The 21,061-nt window shown below is 40.7% G+C and overlaps 1 protein-coding gene across 1 annotated transcript in view; it reads left to right on the top strand.

The window, feature by feature from the left end:
* PDE6A (phosphodiesterase 6A) overlaps positions 1-13,917 on the top strand; it is a 71,952-nt gene extending 58,035 nt beyond the window's left edge. Inside the window, exons 14-22 of the mRNA XM_066591312.1 lie at positions 1,755-1,864; positions 2,858-2,945; positions 4,415-4,515; positions 5,877-5,984; positions 7,398-7,461; positions 8,649-8,723; positions 9,591-9,674; positions 11,755-11,911; positions 13,787-13,917. Coding sequence (XP_066447409.1) covers positions 1,755-1,864; positions 2,858-2,945; positions 4,415-4,515; positions 5,877-5,984; positions 7,398-7,461; positions 8,649-8,723; positions 9,591-9,674; positions 11,755-11,911; positions 13,787-13,872 — 873 coding nt within the window. The 3' untranslated portion in view covers positions 13,873-13,917. The remainder of the gene's footprint in view (positions 1-1,754; positions 1,865-2,857; positions 2,946-4,414; positions 4,516-5,876; positions 5,985-7,397; positions 7,462-8,648; positions 8,724-9,590; positions 9,675-11,754; positions 11,912-13,786) is intronic.
* Positions 13,918-21,061: the final 7,144 nt, after the last annotated feature.

The following is a 21,061-nucleotide window of genomic DNA, read 5'->3' as shown; positions in this document are numbered from 1 at the left end:
CCGAATCTTTACAGGCGAGCGGGGATATACTCGGCTAAGGCACTACTCGCTCGAGTAAAGTGCCTTAGTGAGTATACTCGCTCATCACTAGCTGTAACCTCCAAGCAGTTGATACTTAAATTACCTGGTTAGTCTAGTAGCATAGTAGGATTTCTGCAACAGCATACACACTTTGCAAAAAAAATTCAAGTGCTAGTGTTTCCCATCTCCAGTCCTCAAGACACCCCAACGGGTCATGTTTTCAGGAGATTCTATAGTAAGAACACCTTTGGCAATGTCTGAAGCACTGACTTTAATTTCATCCCCTGTGTAATACTAAGGAATTCCACAAAGCATGGCCTTGAGGACTGAAGTTGGTAAACACTGATCTAGAAGGAGTTGGCATTTTATTGCAAAACTCAGCATGCCATTACATCTCAGGCAGATATGCAAATGATTAGAGTTGTAGCATGATTAGATGAACAGTCTTGCCACCTGAGGCCATAAAAGTGGTCCTACCCTTGGCTTACAAAAAGGCTCTCAGAGGCTACATGTGTGCAGTGGACCTCTTTTTCCGCTTGAGTAGAGCTTGTTGACCACTAGACGCCTCTACGATGCAATCCAAGAGATTTCAACCATTTAACAGGGTTTGAAAGGGGGTGCATTATTGGAATGCGAGAAGCTGGATGGTTATATCAACAAATTTTCTACCACCTGGGCTGTTTTGAGCAGGCTGTTAGAAGGTGTTGAGACCAGTGGATATGTGAGGGCATGTACACAAGGCCCCCCAGCAGACCACCAGTAGAGAGGATTGTCTGATCATCTGAGAAATACGAGCAGGTCCAACTGTTTTGTTGTCTGCCATCCAGAGATAGCTGGCACCATTGTTACAGGCCCCTGTGTCTGTCGGAACCATTTCTAGGCACTTGGCTGAAAGAATTTGGTCTCACAGTGCCCATTACATATACTATCTTTGACATTTGCACTGATGTCAGGAATGACAAAACTGGACTACAATGGCGTGGAACCGGGTTGCCTTTAGCAACGAATCTAGGTTTAATCTGGGCTCTGATGACAGCCATGTTCGTGTCTAGAGACCTAGGGGTGAGCACTTGAACCTGCCTTTGTTGTGGACCTGCAAATGGCCTCCAGTGCTGGTGTGATGACCTAGAGGGCAACTGCATATGACAGCTGGTCACCCCTAGTAGTGGTATGAGGGACAATAACAGCTCAGTGATATATTCAGGACATCCTGCAGAGCTTCCAAGAGGCATTTTCCAGCAGGATAATGCTCAGTTGCAAACAGCAAGGGTGTCACAGGAGTCCCTCCATTGTCCGTGGCCTGCCTTATCACCAGCTTTTTTTGCCAGTAGAACATGTATGGGACTATCCGGGACACCAACTTTAACAGCCTACAAGTTTGCATGATCTAGAGGCTCAGTTACAGTAAATGTGGACCGATATGCCACAGGATAACATAAAATACTTGTATGACTCCATTCAGCCTGTATCACATCTTACATCCACGCTAGAGGCGACCCAACATGGTGGTAGAACGTCCATTCAAGTGTTCAGTTTTCTGCAATACATTCTTCTTTTGCTCTGATATCGTAATTACTTATATCAACGTTACAATAACACATAGAAAGTTTCATTTGATTTCGACAACTCCTTGTAGGTGCTTGATTTTTTTGAGAATGAGTGTATACTATTACCATTAATGGCCAGCATCATTTCTCCTTCAGTTGGTTAAAGCTTTCTATTTTTCGTTTTAGACAGGAAAATTAAAACGTTATTTTTCTGATCTGGAGGCCATGGCGATGGTGACTGCTGCATTCTGCCATGATATTGACCACCGAGGTACTAACAACTTATACCAGATGAAGTAAGTTTACATGGACATCATTTACATTTTTACTGTAGTATACTTTGGATATTTTTTGTTGTAGACTGATTTCTCAATCTCATTAATGCTATTTCTAGACAATGAGTGGTCATTTTAAGGTCAAAGGCCAATGTTAAGTTCTAGTATGTGCTATAGACAGTGGATAGTTTGCAAGTAAGTGGTGTTGAGATGCAGATTCAGGATACAATGCAGCAGAAGGAGTTACAAAACAATCTTTATTTACTAACAAAGACATTAAAATGAGTAATGTTATAATAACAAGCAGGCAGTAGTAGTAATGCTATAACCGAATCAGTCCTGCAGAACAGAAATATAATTCTCACAACCTAATGTACAGTTCATTCATGATGAGGTTAACACTTCATTTTCTGCGATCAATATACCACTCAATCTTTTAGAAAAACTGTTTTCAATATCCAAGTACACAGTCCATAACCCAGATTTGAGTACCTGGAATTTACACAATGTCACTGTCTGTATTAGCCATACCTATTGCCATCACATAGTTTTTAGCGGTGTGCACACCTAGCGATTTTACTGAGGCTGGCCTCACTTACAATTCATTAACAACAGACTCTTTGGTGCCCTCTTTGGTCTTGTTCTGTTGACCTGCCACATAATTCCTTGCTCTTTTTGTTCTCTAGACAGCTTCTCTTCGTGAATCCAGGCATTTACTTAGACAGTACAACAGGAGCAACTCAAACTACCCTTCTTACACCCAGGAGCAGAAGCAGTCTCCTGCTGCTTATTTCCTCTCTAGCAGCTGCAGTTCCTCTGCAAGCTGTGGCACCTATCCCCCACTCACTAACACAGTCTATGCACTCTGTCTGTCCTGTAGTAGAATTTCCTCTTTTAGTGCTGACATCATCTCAGTAGAAAGTTCCCAGGGAGAATGCTTAGTTCGTTTTTCCTTCCTCTTATAATGTATAGTATTTAAACTTAGGGCCTTACCTGAACTGTTCTTCTTTTCAGATCAGGACATCCACTAGCAAAACTTCATGGGTCTTCTATCCTAGAAAGGCATCATTTGGAATTCAGCAAGACACTACTTAAAGATGAGGTAATATTAAATGGATTCCAGACATCATATGCAAATATTAGAGGCACACAAGAACCAGTTTTTAATTAAATCAACATTATTATATACAATGTACAATTTATCATTGAAAGTTAAACCATCTTAGATAATTACAAAATTTTGACCAAAGTCAACTTTTTAAGACTTTGTATTCTTGTATTTTTTCATTAGCCTACAGAATTATGTTCTACCCAAACTGCTATAAATGAAAAGGCATTAGTCACACAATGTCCCATGTTCTTCTAATTGATGCAGAAATGGCTACCTGGATGTTCGAATCGATGTGCATTAGGTTCTACTAGCCAGAGTTACAATCCAAGAAGGAACCCTAGCTTAAAGAGGTTACTTGACAAACTCAACCCCTAGCCACATGTCTACTTAGGGCATATAGATATCATAGAATCATTCTTCTGCTCGAAGTAACCCATAAAAGAAACAGCGTGAAGCTGAATTAATAGTAGTTCTTGCTCTGATAGAATTAAACCTTCCATTTATCACATGGTTATCCATTAGTACAGGAGAAATGTATGGTCAGCTGCAGCTTCAGAGATCCACAGAGATCAGTTACTAGGCTTTTTAATAAAATATGATTAAGAGAAGATAAAAATGAATGCAGTAGTCCCAACTATGGATTAGTCATAAAAGCTTAGTCTAGCCAATTGTAATGTTTGGGAACATATAGCTCAAAAGTTAAAATATGCTTACACCCTTTCCCACTGAACCACGCCTCCTTGTCCAGTGACGCATAGAAACTGTCAAACACATATAATAAATGGGGTGAAAGACATATACTCTAATTTTTGTGTAAACTGAACCAGGTGATTTAGCTTAGCAGATCTCCTCCAGTGTTTTGAAAACCTCTATGAATTATGCTTAATCTATTGTTATTAAAGATTTTGTTGCAAACAAGAATAAAAGGAAAAACACAAGGCATCGGGTTATTAAAAGATCATGCACATATAATCAGGATTAACAAAGAAAATACCCAAGGCATTAACAATGGAGACATTTGAGTCTATCATAAATAAGACTAGAACCTAGAAAAGGCACCATCCCCCTAAGTAACAGATGAACCGAACTGTTATTAGCAAGTTTCTAACTCAAGAACAAATACATAATACAGGACTTGGGGACAAGACACACTAGACAACATGGCAGGGAAAGGAATGGGCAAGGGGAGGAAGGAGTAGAGAGATACAAGGAGAAAAAAGGGGAGGCGTTACAATTTATATTATAGTATATAGCTACATTCACAATTCTGCTAAGGAGTTAGGGGTGTCTGTCCATAAGGTCGTTTTCCATTGACAACCACTGGACCTGGGAATGTAACTCTAGACTGTAATACGGGATTTAATTCAGGCCTCTTACCAGATAAAGTAATGTACAATAGCTATATGTTTAGCTTTCTTGAGAAGATATCCACCTGATGCCATGTGCCTTATTATTCACAGTCAATAAACATCTACCAGAACCTGAACAGGAGACAGTATGATCACGCCATCCATATGATGGATATTGCAATTATTGCAACAGATTTGGCTTTGTACTTCAAGTAAGTATTCGGCAGATTTTCTACTGTGTGTGAAAGGATAATGCAATAGACATGTTCAGAGGACTTATTTTCTTACACTCTCTAACATAAATACTGTACTGTATATAGTTAGGTTTCCACAACAGTTAAGGTCCAGTAAAGCCTACAGTCATATGACTAGTGCAACAGTGAATAGCTACTCTTCAGCTTCAAACTCACACTTGTCAAAATACCATCAAGACGTTATAATCATCATCATAACAATAATAATTAATTGCAATCTCTTCAAAAACTGCTGTCTGTCCACAATAAAGAACTACCGGGACCAGGAGCCCGAAAAAGAGGCACAAAATGAAGCTGCAAAAATACTCTGGGATTACCACATACAAACAGACAAAGTCTTAAGGCCCATTTACACAGAACAATGATTGCTCAAAATTTGCTCAAACAACAGTTTGAGTAACAGTTTTGAGCAATCATCTTTGCATAACTCTAAGTAGGTAATTAGCTACTTAAGAGTCAATGCAGGTGGAGCAGGATACTGCCGCGATAGCTCTGAGAACAATGCAGCTGTTTTCTATTTGCAAACAGCTGCGTTGTTCTCGGAGCTTTCAGCTGGTATCCCGTTGAGAGCTACCAGCAGGATACCAGCTAAAAGAATGCTATCAGCGCCACCCGCTGAGAAAATTAGTGTGCTGTGCTTATAACAGTCGTCAATGATTTCTAGCTTGCATAAACCTTTGGCATATAGACATGACAACGTGTGAGTCTAAAGACACTTTTACACCGGGTGATTATTGCCTGAATCATCACTGGAAAGAGCAAGTCCAGGTGACAGTTATTCTGCATACACATGGCCACCAGCAGGGCACTGAGCAAGAAATCGGTTACTAGTCGGAGTCACTTAGTTTTTAGCTCATCTAAAGCAGCCATATGAATGATGGCCTGGAGTGAAAGCGGGTGGCCGGCAGAGATCTCCAGTGCGCTCCACCTCCATTCACTGAACTACTATGATTCCTGTGTGAAAGCCCCAGAGTATTAGTCTGTGGGGTGGCTGTTGGGTCATTATGTACCAGACAGTTGTCCCTGTAAAGGTACCTTTACTCTTGTCAGAAGCTAGATGAAGGCTGTGATCTGCATTTTCTCTTATCAGCATATCTAATAATCACTAAATGCCTAATAAAGAGACTCACACTGAATTGGGCAAAAAGTATGTAAATAGGGACATGGTTCAAAAGCAGCAATATTTTATATTGTAATTGCAAATGAAAAGTACATGTAAGATGATGCTTTCATTGTTATTTCATTTTCTATCTGCCGCATATACAAATCCAGGATGTGGAAAGTACAGAATATTTGGAACTTTTTTGTTTCTCTTACAGAAAGAGGGCCATGTTCCAGAAGATAGTAGACCAGTCTAAAACATACGACAGTGAAGCAGCTTGGACAGACTATATGAAGCTGGAACAGACCCGCAAAGAAATTATCATGTATGTTACATGTATACCTTCCAACTTTTTTAGGGGTGGAAGGGGTCGAAATAGACATTTATGTTTCTCTGTATGAAGGATCTATATCTGCATATATATACAGTATATTTACATATAATGTATATATCTTTTCATTTACACATTAGGACTCAAGTTTAAATACAAGCATTTTAAGATTTTAGGTACAAGTGCTTGTTCTGTATAACAGTCCGGCCATCTTTCATATAAATACAGTAGTATGCATAAAGTTGTGTGAACCAGAAATAGAGAAGAGCGAGCGTACTCGCTACGGCAAATTACTCGAGCGAGTATTGCCATTTTCGAGTACATGCCCGCCCCAAAAGATTCGGGGGCCGGCAGGGGGAGCGGTGAGTTGCAGGAATGAGCAGGGAGGAGGGGGGGGGGGAGAGAGAGCTCTCCCCTCCCCGTTCCTCCCCGCTCTCCCCCGCCGGCCCCGAATCTTTTGAGACGAGCAGGCATGTACTCGAAAATGGCAATACTCGCTCGAGTAATTTGCCTTAGCGAGTATACTCGCTCATCTCTAGCCAGTAACCACCAACATCTACAGATGCAGTTCATTAAAAGTTGAATTTCAGATAACACTACATAGTTCGCTTAGTACACCTATGCTGTTTGCTTAACCCCAGAGTCATTGACTGAACTGGTACAGAAATAGTACAGCATGCCAAACTATCAGTCAGAATCTTAAATACACAGATCTAGTGCGCCAAACCTCATATTGGTGCACACTACATCTTTATATACGTACAGATGTAAAATGCTTTAAGGTGTAAGAGGTGTAGGAGATGTAGTGGGATGAAGAGGTCAGCTTCCAAGGGGAATGTAGAACAGGGATTTATGAACAACAATCAGATTAGGGAATTAGATACATTAAACTGTGGGTGTTGGTATTAGCCTGACTATCTGGCGTAGGGTATTTCACAGAACGGATGCAGTTCAGCAAAAACTTTGAAGACAGCAGCGGAGGGTTCGGGTAAAGGAAGAATTTAGCGGAAGATCATTAGCAGAACGGAGAGCACGGATAAGGGGACAGACAGAGATGAGGGAAGAGATGTAGGACGGGCAACCAGTGCGGTGACTGGAAGAGGGTGGAGGCATCATTGTAGCAGTTGGGCAAAATTATGGACCCGGCTGCTGTATTCAGAATGGATTACAGAGGAGAGTTTGAGTGATGACCAGTGGTGTGATTACCACTTCAGTACTTACAGTTACTACAAGGAAACCATAGGATAAATCTAATTATTTAATACTGATGAGTAATAGACGAATATACAATTAGGATAGCAGTCTGCCTAATGATTCTACTTATCTACTGAAGATATAATTTTTGTGTATGCTGTCTATACAATGAAGCAGCACTTCAGGATAAATCCTTTTTTTCTTTCTTTCTAGGGCAATGATGATGACTGCATGTGACTTGTCAGCCATTGCAAAACCCTGGGAGATCCAGAGCAAAGTATGATAACCCAATACATAGAAAAGAAGACTTTTTGGGGGCCACTATTAAAAAATATAAAGTTCTGTTGAGCTTGCATTCATCCCTTCATGTAATTTAAAGGGGTTTTCCAGGCAAAATACTATTGATGACCTATTCTCAAGCTAGATCATCAATAGTTGATCGGTTGGGGTCCCCCACTTGGGACTCTAGCCAATCCGCTGATCGGGTGCAGGCTGTCAGTGCCGCAAATTCACAGGGGTCAGAGTGGAAGCTGCTGCTCTGCTCCCTGTGTAGTGGCCAGTGCTTGTAATTGCAGGCACAGCTCTAATTGAAATCAATGGGACCTGCACCTGTATTTACAAGCATCAGCCACTACACAGGGGTTGAGGCAGTGACTTCGGCTTTGACTCCCATGTATGCCGGTGCTGACAGCAGGCGCTTGATCAACTATTGATGACCTATCCTTTAAAGGGCAAGTCTAGACAAAGAGATTTTCTAATATTTTATGGATAATTTACATGTCAGAGGATCATTGACCACCAATCATTTGCAGAATAAAAGTATAGAGTAAAACCCCTTTGGTGCTGCTCGGAGCTTTCCATGCTTGAATTCTAGATTCAGCTAAGGTAGATCAATGTAGGCATGAAATATTAAAGCCTTTTCTTTTGTTGATGTCAGTTTCAGAACATTTAAGAATTATGTCAGATTCTTTTTAGCAACAGTCAAAATTGTCATTTTTTTCAACATGTGCTGTTACTAAGAGAATGGTATCTTGTAGTCTGTTTCTAAGGAACAGGAAAGGAGCAACTGGAGGATGTAAATGGTCACTGTCCAAAGCCTTGGACATGTCATAGCAACTGCTGCTGAGACTGGAGTGAAGAGGCAGAAGCGCTCACCTGAGCACTGCGTCCCTTCTGCTCTTATCACTTTTTTGTTTTCCCAGAAAATATAGCGTCTCTACAAAGTAATTGAATAACCCAATATATAGAAAAAAAAGACTTTTTGGGGGCCACTATTAAGAAATATAAAGTTTTGTTGAGCTTGCATTCATCCCTTCATGTAATTTAAAGGGGTTTTCCAGACAAAATGTTTCATCGACATCAGTGTAAATCAATGGAAAGATATATTGTACATGGCTGGCCTTGTGTAATAGTGACTGTATGAACCGGTGTTGTTATATTACATACCTTTGCTTTATCTTGTAGGTTGCATTATTTGTTGCTGCTGAGTTCTGGGAACAAGGTGACCTGGAAAGAACCGTACTGCAACAAAACCCAATTGTAAGTTACCAAATACAAAACTGGGAGATCATGTCTGAATAAGATGTTGGGAACCAAGTTACTGAATGTCTTTACCACAATAAGACAACATGACCTCAATGAAGAGTGTCAATGGGTGCATTTTTTTCCGCATAGAGGAATTCAGTGACATACCTTTACTTTATACACACTTTCATGTCAGACTGCCCCTCTGCTGCCATCTGTCCAATGGCAACAAGATTTAACAGCTATTGGCTGGAAGGCTTAAACTCTATTGTCATACCACCAACATCTCCCTCTGACATCATGTGCCAACATAATAAAATGGGAGGCATTCGTTTTGTAGCAACCCTTGTATATCACTACTTGCACTACAGGTATACAGTATAGACTTTGGGGTAGATTTGTAAAAGCTTTTACACCCCTTTCTGGCGTAAAAACGTCGCAACATATTGTGCAAATGGGTATTTATGACTTTTTCTCCTTTTGACACGGCCCTTTTCCAAAAGTGGGTGTGGCTTGTCAGAAGGAGGCGTGGTCATCCTGGAACGGCAGACTTATGTATAAAATAACACCATAAACCAGTGTAAATTATACCAGAAATTGATATCAGGTCAAACCTGGCCTACATTTCTGAGAGGGCGCACAGAGGTTCTGGGATGTGCTAAATACATGAAGAGTTGTGCGCACTATTCAGTGCACCACGCACAAGGGAACATTGTACTAAACCCGCTGCCAGAAATGCCAAGCTTTAGTATATTCCCCCCTTTGTTCTAGGAACTGCTGCTATCCAGAGATTAGAAATGAGCACTGAGCACATTTATTTAACTTATACCAAACAGACAATATTCTACTGAAAAACATAACTCTTTTCTGGCTTTCTTATAGCCAATGATGGACAGGAACAAAGCGGAAGAGCTGCCCAAGCTGCAATGTGGTTTTATCGATTTTGTTTGTACATTTGTTTATAAGGTAAGTTATTCCTATTTATATATGAATTAATGATAAAATGATCAATCAAAAATGTATTAGCTTACCGTATATGATAAAATATATTGATCTGAGGAGTGAGAAGCCCTGTTATATAGAATATACAATACTATATGAGTTCTATGAGTCCTCATAGCATTGCTTTCTTATGTGGCTAGCTAGGCAAGGAGCCCTTAGGGGCCTCGTTACTGTTCCTTCATTTGTAAGCCCACTAGCACTGTGAAACCAATTTAGAACATATAATTGTCTATCGGTCATTTGTAATTTTTATAAGATTGATTATGGGCAAAAACCCATGGGTGTATGCACTAATATGCTTACCGCTACGGAGTGTATTAGAGCATGAACCGTTTCTTCTTCCTAGACTACTCAAACTCTGCATTATAGCACATGACTTTAAAGAAAAAGCGGGAAGATAAGTCCTGTCCTATCATCCTCGCACGTAGTATTAATGCATGAGAATAGTGGAAATTAAGTCATTAAAATCAATGGTTTTGTCCCGTTATGCGGCCAAGATTTTCACAGCCACATAACGGGATTATAACATGCTCATCTGTTTACACCCTAACTGTAGTAGTAAAATAGAAATGTTGGCGTTTACAAGAATGAAGGTTATAGATAATGAGGTTCCAGCACAAAAAAATTATCCCCTATACACACAGGATAGGGGACAACTTCCTGATTGGTGGGGATCTGAATGTTGGTATTCCTACTGGTCAGGAAAATGGGGGTTCTGAGCATCTATAAATGAATGGAGCAATGGTTGCGCATGCACACTACTACTGTTACGATAGTGTGGGCAAACCAAGCTCGGGGCCCACACAATCATGACCAAGAGAGGACTGGGTACGCACACGGGTTTCTGGCAAACTGACCCTATTCTACAAGGAGGCATGGCATGGCCCTACCTAAGCAGGGACATTGCCCCAATAAGGGCAGCCAAGCGGTCTTCGGATCTGGGCCCTAGCTGATCCTGGGAGCCATGCACCAGAACAGGACACATTCACATGCCACATGACACGGACTGAACAACAGGACACACAGAGCCAGAATACACAGCATACAACAGCCAAAATGCTAGTAACAGATGATAAGCTGAATATAAATACCAAGTGTTAGGTGACATTTTGTACAAAACATGAAAGCTAGCAGGCCACTTCATGGCTCCCGGCTATACCGCTAGTCCCTACACTAACCAGGAGTCCAGCAGCACCAGACACAGTTCACACAGCAAGCTGCAACAGGACAGGACACAGATCACAGGTCACACAGCAAGCTGACACAAAACTGACAGAATATAAATGAACAAACGGACATGGACCAGCACAGGGCACAAATCACACAGCAACCTTCAACAGACAAGGATTCGTGACTGCTCACCCTGAACACCAGACAGAGACTGACCAGGAGATGGGTTGATATGTGAGTACAGACCCAGGAAAATGGCTAGCAGGAAGTACCACACCCAGCCAGCTCAATCAATTAACCCTGTGAGGTCTGTGCTGCTAGGAAGCTTATAACTACAGATCCTAGCAGCACACGTAACAACTACTGCTTGCATTTCACTGGAATTGCTAAAGCTAGCCCAGCGCTTGAGTTGTTCAGGGAGGGTGAAGGTTAGTCTGGTGCTCGTTACCCATTCACAACCTTTCCATGAGCCCCTGGCAAAATTCCCACTAATTTACTTGCTAACAACACCTTCTGGAGACGGGTCCTTCAAAAGGTCTCACCATGCTGTAGCAAAGGAAATGAAATCAAGAGCTCCATAGTAGCCACATAGGCTACCTCTATGATCTACCCTTCTTTGTAGCCATTATTAATTTCTGTAAATATATCAGAATGGCAGACTACAAGAGTAGAATTTGGATCAGTTATGTAACACTCTATGCATACACTATACTAATCTGATTCCCAGTGAACTTGGCACATTTCATACTTCATCTCCAAGGAAAGAAGACACCACTGATCATGATTTCATTGGATAAACACTGATAAAAAGCTAAGTTGCCATTACACATAACCAGATCTAATCTTTAATATACGGTTCTTTGTCCTGATCCAGGAATTCTCAAGATTCCACCCAGAAATAACACCAATGTATGACAGGATTCTCAACAACAAAAAGGAATGGAAGGCACTGGCTGATGAGCATGAAGCAAAAGTGAAAGCTCTAGAAGAGGAGAAGCAGAAGAGAGAAGGCATCCAGCCTGCAAAGCCAGGTAGTGATACAATAAGGCACGAGCTATAAATTAAAGGGGTTTTCCAGGGAAATAATATTGAAGACCTATCATTAGGATAGGTTATCAATAGTTGATCGGCTGGTGTCCGTCACTTGAGACCCCAACCAATCAGCTGAGCAGGCACATGCTGCCAGCACCACAATAACACAGAGGTCGGAGCAGAAGCCTCTGCACCGACCTCCATGTAGTGGCCGGCACTTGTAACTGCTGTGACGTCTCTCATTGAAATTAAGGGGAACCGTGCCTACTACTATACTATACAAGTGCCGGCTACTATACGGAGGTCAAGCGCGGAGACTTCCACTCTGACCTCTCTGTATTTAGAGCAGAAGCCTCCGTGGTGACCTCCCGTGTTGTAGCCCCGGCGCTTGTAACTGCAGGCATTGCTCCCATTGATTTCAATTGGAGCTGTACCTGCAGTTAAAAGCACTGGCCACGACAAAGAGGTCGGCGCAGAGGCTTCCACTTCGACCTATATGTATTTGCGGCGCTGACAGCATGCGCCCGTTTAGCTGATTGGTCGAGGTGCCGAGCAACAGACCCCAGCCAATTAACTAATAATGACCTATCCTGATGATAGTTCATCAATAGTATTTCATTGGAAAACCCCTTTAAGTAACAAAAAGCCTAAAAGATAGGAAACGTGGTACCTGAAGGTACTACAACACCCATGCAGCCTGTAAAACAGCAGAGCCCCACCCCACCACAGACCAGCACAAGCCTCCAATCACTAGTGAAAGTATGGAGAAAGAAAACCTGCTGTATCTGCATACAGCGAAGGGAGGCTCATTTACATGCAAATGAAGCTAATAAGCTACTAATGGGCAGTAGTGCCCATTAGCAACTTATGAAAAATGATCGCTCAAACCGTCATTCTCCCTAAGTTTTAAATGAATTTTGAGCGATCATCTTTGCGTGTAAATAGGGGTTTAGAGGTATAACCCGTAGAGAGAGAGAGAGAGAGAGATTGTGATCCACTGTATAGCGCTCTGGTGAGACCATATCTAGAATACTGTGTTCAGTTCTGGAGATCTCACCTACAGAACGACATTGATAAATAAGAGAGTCCAAAGACGGGCTACAAAAATTATGGAAGAACAAAACTCAAGAACAAAACTTGTCAGAAAAGATTAAGAAATTAATCTGTACAGCCTGGAAGAAGACAGGGAAAGGAAGGACATGATGGAAACTATTTCATATGTTAAAGGTATAAAAAAGGTTCAAGGGGGAAGAGTTTTTCTTAGGAAGCTAAACACTAGAAGGGGAACAATCTGAGATTAGTTAGAGAAAGACCAGAAGCAACGTCAGGAAATATTAGTTTACTGAAAGAGCCGTAGATTCTTGGAACAATGTCCAACAAACATGGTTGGAAAATCAACAATCAAAGAATTCAAGCTACCCGGGATAAGCATAGAGCTATCTCAAGAGAAAAGTAAAAAGGACATACTGTTAAGGGTGTACTAGACAGACTATGTGGTCTTTTTCTGCTGTCAATTGTTCTATGTGTCTCTGACAACGAAATATATTATATGGCCAGAGATTGCAGTGTGCCACCACTGCATCGCGACCTATTGTAAGTGAATGCACTGCAACTCCCAAGTGGCTCCAACCCAACAACCACAGGAAATTCTAACCTACTAGATTTCTCGTGTTTATCAGGTTGGGGTCATTTCAACTTGCGAGTCACAACACAACTACCTCCACATGCATTAAATTGCCATACAGCAATTTTTGACCCTGCAATGTGTGTTTCGGTCAAGATCGTTGTGTAACCCTACCCTAACCTGGAGAACCTACTCATGTGACCTATAGCCCGATGTTTGATTTACTCATGATTTCTTCTTGTCTCTACAGCCCCAGCAGCGACAGGGAAAGAAAATGGAGGAAACGTCCCAGTAGCTGAGCAGGCACCTCAGTCAAAAAGCTGTTCTATCTTATGAGACTGTAAATATTTTTTTCCTTGGTTTCCTTTTTTCTGTTTTCCATTTTCTGGGTAGATCATGGATAAGATTATATGATAATAATCTAGTTCTGGTGCTGTGAACAGTTATGACAACATACATTTGTAATGTTATTATTGGCCCACATTGACAGATATGTCTATTTTTGTAGTTTACATGAAGATATTGTCTTATATTAACATTTCTTGTCGACTGAAATAAAAAATAAAGCTGCAATCAGAACAGTGTTCCACATATAAAAACTGGTGTATATTGGCTAATAGTTATGTTTCCTTCCTATTCTTAACCAGTTAAATAAAGTAATAATGCGCATTGTGCAGATTTCAAACATCGCTTGCCACATGTGATCATTTGACATGCCCCCCTGACATGTAGGAAAAGATAGATGAGCATTATTGCATGGGAATAAAGCATTTACTACATTTCCAGGAGGAATAGCAGATGAACTGTAGAACTAAGAGTTCGAAGAAAAGATGCTCTAGGATTGTAACTTCAAGGGCAATACAACTATTTATTACACCATGCATGTCAGGATAGTTTTATCTCCCTACAGCTGTAATAAAAAGGCCATACTTCACAGAGAAGGCGGCTTGCCCCACATTTTAAGAGTAAATATGATACCCACATCAATGGGCCTTAAAGCCTTACATGAAAGCCTTGATACATTTTCATGTTCTATAGAACCATATTATTAACCAGTTATCAAATATAATTTTTCTTGAAGTTTACATGTTGTCTAGGGAAAGCTACAAATTGTATCAGAGAAGGGACCAGCAAACACAACTAATCAGAGACTATGAATGGAAGCTTAAGTCATTGGCTACAAAGGGGCAAACAGGCAGCACTATGTAAGGGACCAATATTAAGTGGTGCCCATTTTGACTTTGTGAGTTTTTGTTACTTTTGAGTAACTTTTTTGTTACTTTTTTAGACAAATGAAAAAATATGGTTCAGTAGCCTCCCTGTCTGCATCCTCGGATCCCATGGAAGATTCTAGCTACTTGCGATCCCTGTCACTTGGGAGTACCATTAGCTGTGAAGTTATTTGATCATGGGTTGAAAATGTTATTTCACCAGCTGTCAATACTGTTGTGATTGCAGATGGATTGTTTGTTTCAGTCATAAAGTAACCCCATAAATGAAGTACAGTAAATATGTGATGTATCAGTTCTTTTAGGTTTTAGGTCACCAAAGTGAAAATATGAAGAAAGTGCGCACAGCTCAGATTTTGACTGGTAGTGTTTATAAAACAAGTGTTACTTGTACATACATGTATAAACTTTCGTCTTTTTAACATAGCAAGGCTGTCATCAAAATTAGTCTGTTTGCACAATGCAGACAAAAAGTTAAAAAGTTGCCCATAGGGACCAGCCCGACCAGAAGTGAAAGCTAATGTAGATTCTCACTAATGGCTATGAGCAGCTCCTCTAGTTTTTGTGTGCGCTAGGTTAATAGACTCCACCATATTTTACTAATAGGCACTTGATTCGTATGCAGAATAGATGACAGATTGGTAAACCTTCCCCATGTACTAGGGGGAAGATTAATTGAAACCTGTAAAGCTGTAAAATAAACTTCATTTAAGAGATTTACACCCAACATTATCATATAAAAATATGTTAAAATGATATAATCCAAATACATAGAAGGTTAACAGAAATTGGTAGCTTTGCCACTTACGAATAGTATTTAGTCAACATTTATTTATGTGCTTTAGAATTATCCATAACCTGAATTTTGTAAAAGTTGGCAAAGGGGGTTTAAGGCCACATAAGTCAACAGCATTGTTACACAATGCAGCGAAGACGTAAGTGACCCATGGAAAGGTTTATCCACCAATTACTGAAGTTCAATTTATCATTAAAGGATTAAGGAAATTACTAATGACCATCTGAAAGTTCCATAAAAACTGGTTCTAAGCTGACTGTTATTACACGCACTTAAGAGGAGACCCGTGGTGGCTGTAATGTTAAAGTCTAAGCTTTAGGTTGTTGCAGAAATTTAGGAAGAGAAGAATGTTTTGGGGGAATGTCTATAGTAGAATTGACTCCAAGCATGGAGGAGGCAAGAGTAGCCCAATGTCTGCTTGAATGTTCCATCAAACAATTGGTTTTGATCTATACAATAAGTTAAGAGTCTGGAAGAGATATATACCCCATGGAAGTTTCATCAAGTACTTAGATTTAAGCTTTATATCATACCCAAAGATGAAGAAGAGACCATGGTCATTTGCCAGATTAATCAATTTGTTCTAAGGCTAATGTCATTTCAATGACTGGGAAAGAATCAAATGCATGTATTGATACTATTGTTCATCTTGTAACTAAGGAGTTAAAAGCATTTGAATATATTACTTTTAATACTTGCTTTATGTTGTACTTTTCAATGATTTAATCAGCAATGCAAAGTGATTCTTAATTTCAAAGGCCTGAAATGTTAGTATTAGCATCACTGAGTAGTCCTTAGGAAGGTGAAGAAAAATGTGTAAAAATAGCTTAGTTATAAATTAGCAGACTATGCACTGTATTAAAGCAAGCCTAGGAACAGAATTTGAAGTTAGACTGGGGGTTAATATTACCTATTTGCACCGGAGCTGCCCTTTCTGGAGTCCCTTTTCTGTCTGCTAAGGTGGCCATAGCTCTTCCATGACAACCGGATGAACATTGTGCATTGGTAGTCCGAATCACTTCATATGGCTTTAGGATTGGCAAGCATTGTTCATATGAAGAGAGCTGGCCAGTTCGAAAGCAGCATGGCAGTGTCTACTGATGGACCACCAATACACAATGTGCATCAGGGAAGCCCCATGGTCATCATAGAAGTCAGAAGGGCTCAGGAGCCAGCAAAATCAGCAGATCATTACAAACAGAAAGCACAAGGTAATATTACCACTCCAGCTTAACTTCAAAATTTGTCCTGGGAACCGAGGGTCACATTAACTGTATAAAACTGTCCCTACGGAGATGTAATGTTAAGACATTCCACAATGGGCTGCTTGTAAATAAAGGAATATAAATGACATTTGCCATCAATTGTGTCTGTCCAAGAAACACTTTGGAAGACATACACATATACTGTATAGCCTTAAAGGTTACTTCAGTTAGGTTTAATTCTAGAACTTTCCAAAAGTTGTAAAACTTATCTATATAATGTTGTTATGGGTAATTCATGGACCTTCTAAAACATCTACAGGATACCATCTGTGTGCACTTTGTTGATTGTCTCCCCATTTCTATTGGTTACGTCCTGTATGCACTTCACAAGCAGTGGGCAAGCATAGTTCAGAAAACAGACCCACTCACGGTAAAGTATGTCTACTGCTAATTTGTCCTGATAAAATCGAGAACTCACAGCAAAGAATTCTGGGATTTGTCGTAGATAAACTGATTGGGTGGGTCAGCAGCTGCTGCTATCTTGCTAAAGTAAGGAAAAAAAAGAAGAGGATGGCAAGGGCTGGACATTATGATAAAGTATTTGCTTAAGTGATGAACACTATTGACAAAGCTTTATTTAAAGGCTTTGGATGCCTTCATTTGAAATTGTTTTTATTAAATTGATGAATTTTTGCATATAAAGCATTTCTCTAAATGTTCTAACATAGTGTAAGCTGGAGGACCAAGATTCTTCTAAAATCTGTCAGACAGGCAGAATGACAGGAGGAAGGGGCGGGAGGAGATGCAAATTAGCAGTTTATTGCAGGGGAAGGAGGAGATGATAACACTTCATGTTACAGCCATGGAGGTCGTGGTTGGTGGTGCGACACGGGTTCAGGATGGTACAGTCATGACAGAGGCGGCACATTCTTTTTTTCTTATAACTTCACTGAACAATTGCACAATTAATAAGTTTTGCGCTCCATAGGAAGGTTCGGTTATTTTTAACGTTACATAATAAAATGGAAGCATATCTCTCTCATTGAGGTGACAGTACTCTTGGAGCAACAGTGCTTCTCATCACTTGCCGACATAAACATCTCGTTCTGTTCCTCTATAGTACCTCCTTGCATCAGCAAGGCACAGGGCGTTCCTCCTATTTTATCAGCGGAATGTTACATCTCATTATTGCTGCATAACCGCTACATCCATTATCATCGTGGCCATAGGCCTCAACCACAAATGTGTAGTGTAGAGGAGCACTGCTAGGAAATGGTTAAAAATTTGTAATGAAAACCAATTAAAGAAATGTTTTATATCTAAAAATGCATTGATTTCTGGAAAAAAAAATATCCAAATGGCTGGGTCAGTCTTTACATGATGGGGATATTGAAAATACATTATGGCACTGGAATATGGGTAAGGGTTAGAGACGAGATTTTACACTTTGCACGTACTCACTAATGACATGTATGACCTGCGGATTGTACTTGAACATTCTTTCCCACATATTTTGTGCTGTTTATCTTATTTCTCACTTCTGTTTATAAATTCTCATTAATTTGCTCTATGACTAATAGAAGAAAATGCTAAATATTCCATGGGTAATACGGCTCTATTGCACATTACTTCTGTCATCTGCCGCACCATATACTGATGCTGCCGATAGCGAATACTGGATACAACCCCCCCTCCTCCCCCCCAACTCTAATTAAATTATTTGACCTGCAATGTGACAAGAAAAACTAACTTTTAAAATATCCAAGAATGAAGCATCCTCCGGAAATAGCAAATTCTCTGCAGTCGCTTCAGGTTGGGAATCATCAAGTATATTATGTGTTATTAAATGGAATGCTTGCAGATACTTTATAATATCCATGGTAGATGCAGGTCCCCATTTTAAGGTGGAGCTGTTATAGTACACATGCTTGTTTACCAGCCCATACAAAAGATCTGGTTTAGGGCCCTTTTACACTGAACAATAATTGTTCAGATTCTTGCTGGATCGGGAGAATCCGAATAATCGTTTACTGTGAATTCCGGCAAAGACTGAACAATGAACAATAATTCTTCTTTCTTGCTACAAGGAAACTAAACACCTACCTCCAGGTTCCCACAGAGTTGGCAGCTGATTTCTGGGGGTCCCAGGAATGCTATAGTTTGTGATCAGCTTATTGTAGGGGGACTTTTCTAACAGAAAAGGATTGTCCAATGTGGAGAACTCAACCCTTTTAAGTTGGAAGATTTAGCTTCAAACCTTACTACTTGTGGTGGTCCAAAGGCAGAACATACAGATTGGTTGAGAACTTCTACCTAGATTAAACAGTGCAATTTTCTTTACAACCATTGTGTGGGGAGGGGTGTAAGCGAATGCCCATTTAACATATATGGATACAATCGATCAGCTTGTGATTTCTATTATACGCCACTGCCGGTTTAAGACAGTGTGGATTCCTGTGATTCGGGGCCTGTACTAGAAATATGCACACATATATAGTATCTTGTATATAACTTTATCTGTAAAGTTACTGAGAAAACTGTGTGATTGTAACAGACATTGTAACCCGGGAAACTGTTCTAAAAAAGAATAAATGTCTGACAAGTAAGGGGATGTGATCTGCTTCAATGCTGTCATTCTTAATTCAGCTTACTTACTTGGAATGATAGGGACATCATGAACATACAAGTTACATTGCTGACAAAGAAAAGTTCATGTAAGCAGTGCCAATAAGACCTGGCAAGCTTCTGCTCCTTATTGCTATTAGTTGCATCATTTTCATTTCTTGCTAAAAGGCCATACAAACAAAAAATGACTCGTAGATCTCTACTAGATTATTCTGCAGCTCTTCTCCTGATATACTTTGTCATGCTCCTCCCCTTGGGTCTCAATCTGTGTACATAACATTCTTCACCCGGTGGGTTCTTCACTCCGCTTCCCGCAGGCCGAGCTTCATTCCACCATTCGAACAAAAATAGGTATTCTTCCTTTGCTCATGTTATATCAAATATGTATTAGGCCCAATGCGCATGGCCGGATTTGCATTGCAGAATGTGGAGCGGGTGTCTGCCTCTGGATTCTGCAGCAAATACTGCCCATAGACATGCTATGGAAAATCACTTTTCCCCGTCCACGAGCAGAAATCAATAGCGATTTTCCGCTCACAGAGGGAAAATCGCAGCATGTCCTATTTTGGCACAGATTCCGCACAGAAAGTAGAGATGAGCGAGCGTACTCGGATAAGCACTACTCGCTCGAGTAATTGGCTTTATCCGAGTATCCCTGTGCTCGGGTCTAAAGATTCGGGTGCCGCTGCGGCTGACAGGTGAGTCGCAGCGGGGAGCAGGGGAGAGCGGGCGGGAGAGAAGGAGAGAAAGATCTTACCTCCGTTCCTCCCCGCTCTCCCCTGCAGCTCCCCGCTCCGTGCCGGCACCCGAATCTTTAGACCCGAGCACAGCGATACTCGGATAAAACCAATTACTCGAGCGAGTAGTGCTTATCCGAGTACGCTCATCTCTAACAGAAAGCTTTCATTGAAGTCAATGGAAACAGTCAGATCTGTGGCCCGTCCGCAGTTTTCACTGCCGAATCTACGTCATCGCCTAATGATGGCGCGACGTCATCTGTACTGTGCATGTGTGCCGGCCGGCACATCCACATTACAGATGAAGAACACTGCGGACAGGTACGCAGAAGGTCACCGGGTCCGATTCCGGTGCAGAATGAAAAAGCCTTATGAAAGATATGTAAATGCACTTATATATTAGTAGTGATGAAATGTTTAAATATTGAGAACATAGGCTGTTCTAGTCTGTGCCTGGAAATCATCTTTATGTAAAAATGCAGATTATTCATAATTGCTACAATTCATAATGAAAAAAGCCAGGTCCAATCAGCAGTTACTGGGCTTGTATAAGAAAGTGATTTCCTTGAACTTCTTGGTTAAATGGACACTAACTTTTTAAAAAAACTTCTGCTTAGATGATAGTAGTTTTGCAAATTATTTCACTGGCTTTTTACTTTATTCACCTAAAAGTACATATTTGTGCTGAAAAATCACTCTAAAGTTCTGGCCACTAGGGGTCTCCCTTCTGCCTAGTGGCTGTCCACTGCCGGCTTTCAAATGACTGACAGAAGAGGCTAGGATGTTAGAGTAAGAAAGTAGTCATCTTGCTCATTAAACAGTATGACAACAGAGTAGAGGGAGTGAGAGACACGCAGAGGTGGAGAAGGAGCTAATGGGGAGTTATCTGCTGTTTATTCACATGTGCACTGCTCAGTCTTGCTGTACACTCCT

Source organism: Eleutherodactylus coqui, chromosome 2, assembly GCF_035609145.1.
Source record: "Eleutherodactylus coqui strain aEleCoq1 chromosome 2, aEleCoq1.hap1, whole genome shotgun sequence".
NCBI lineage: Eukaryota > Metazoa > Chordata > Amphibia > Anura > Eleutherodactylidae > Eleutherodactylus > Eleutherodactylus coqui.
This window is presented reverse-complemented; position numbering and strand designations above follow the sequence as displayed.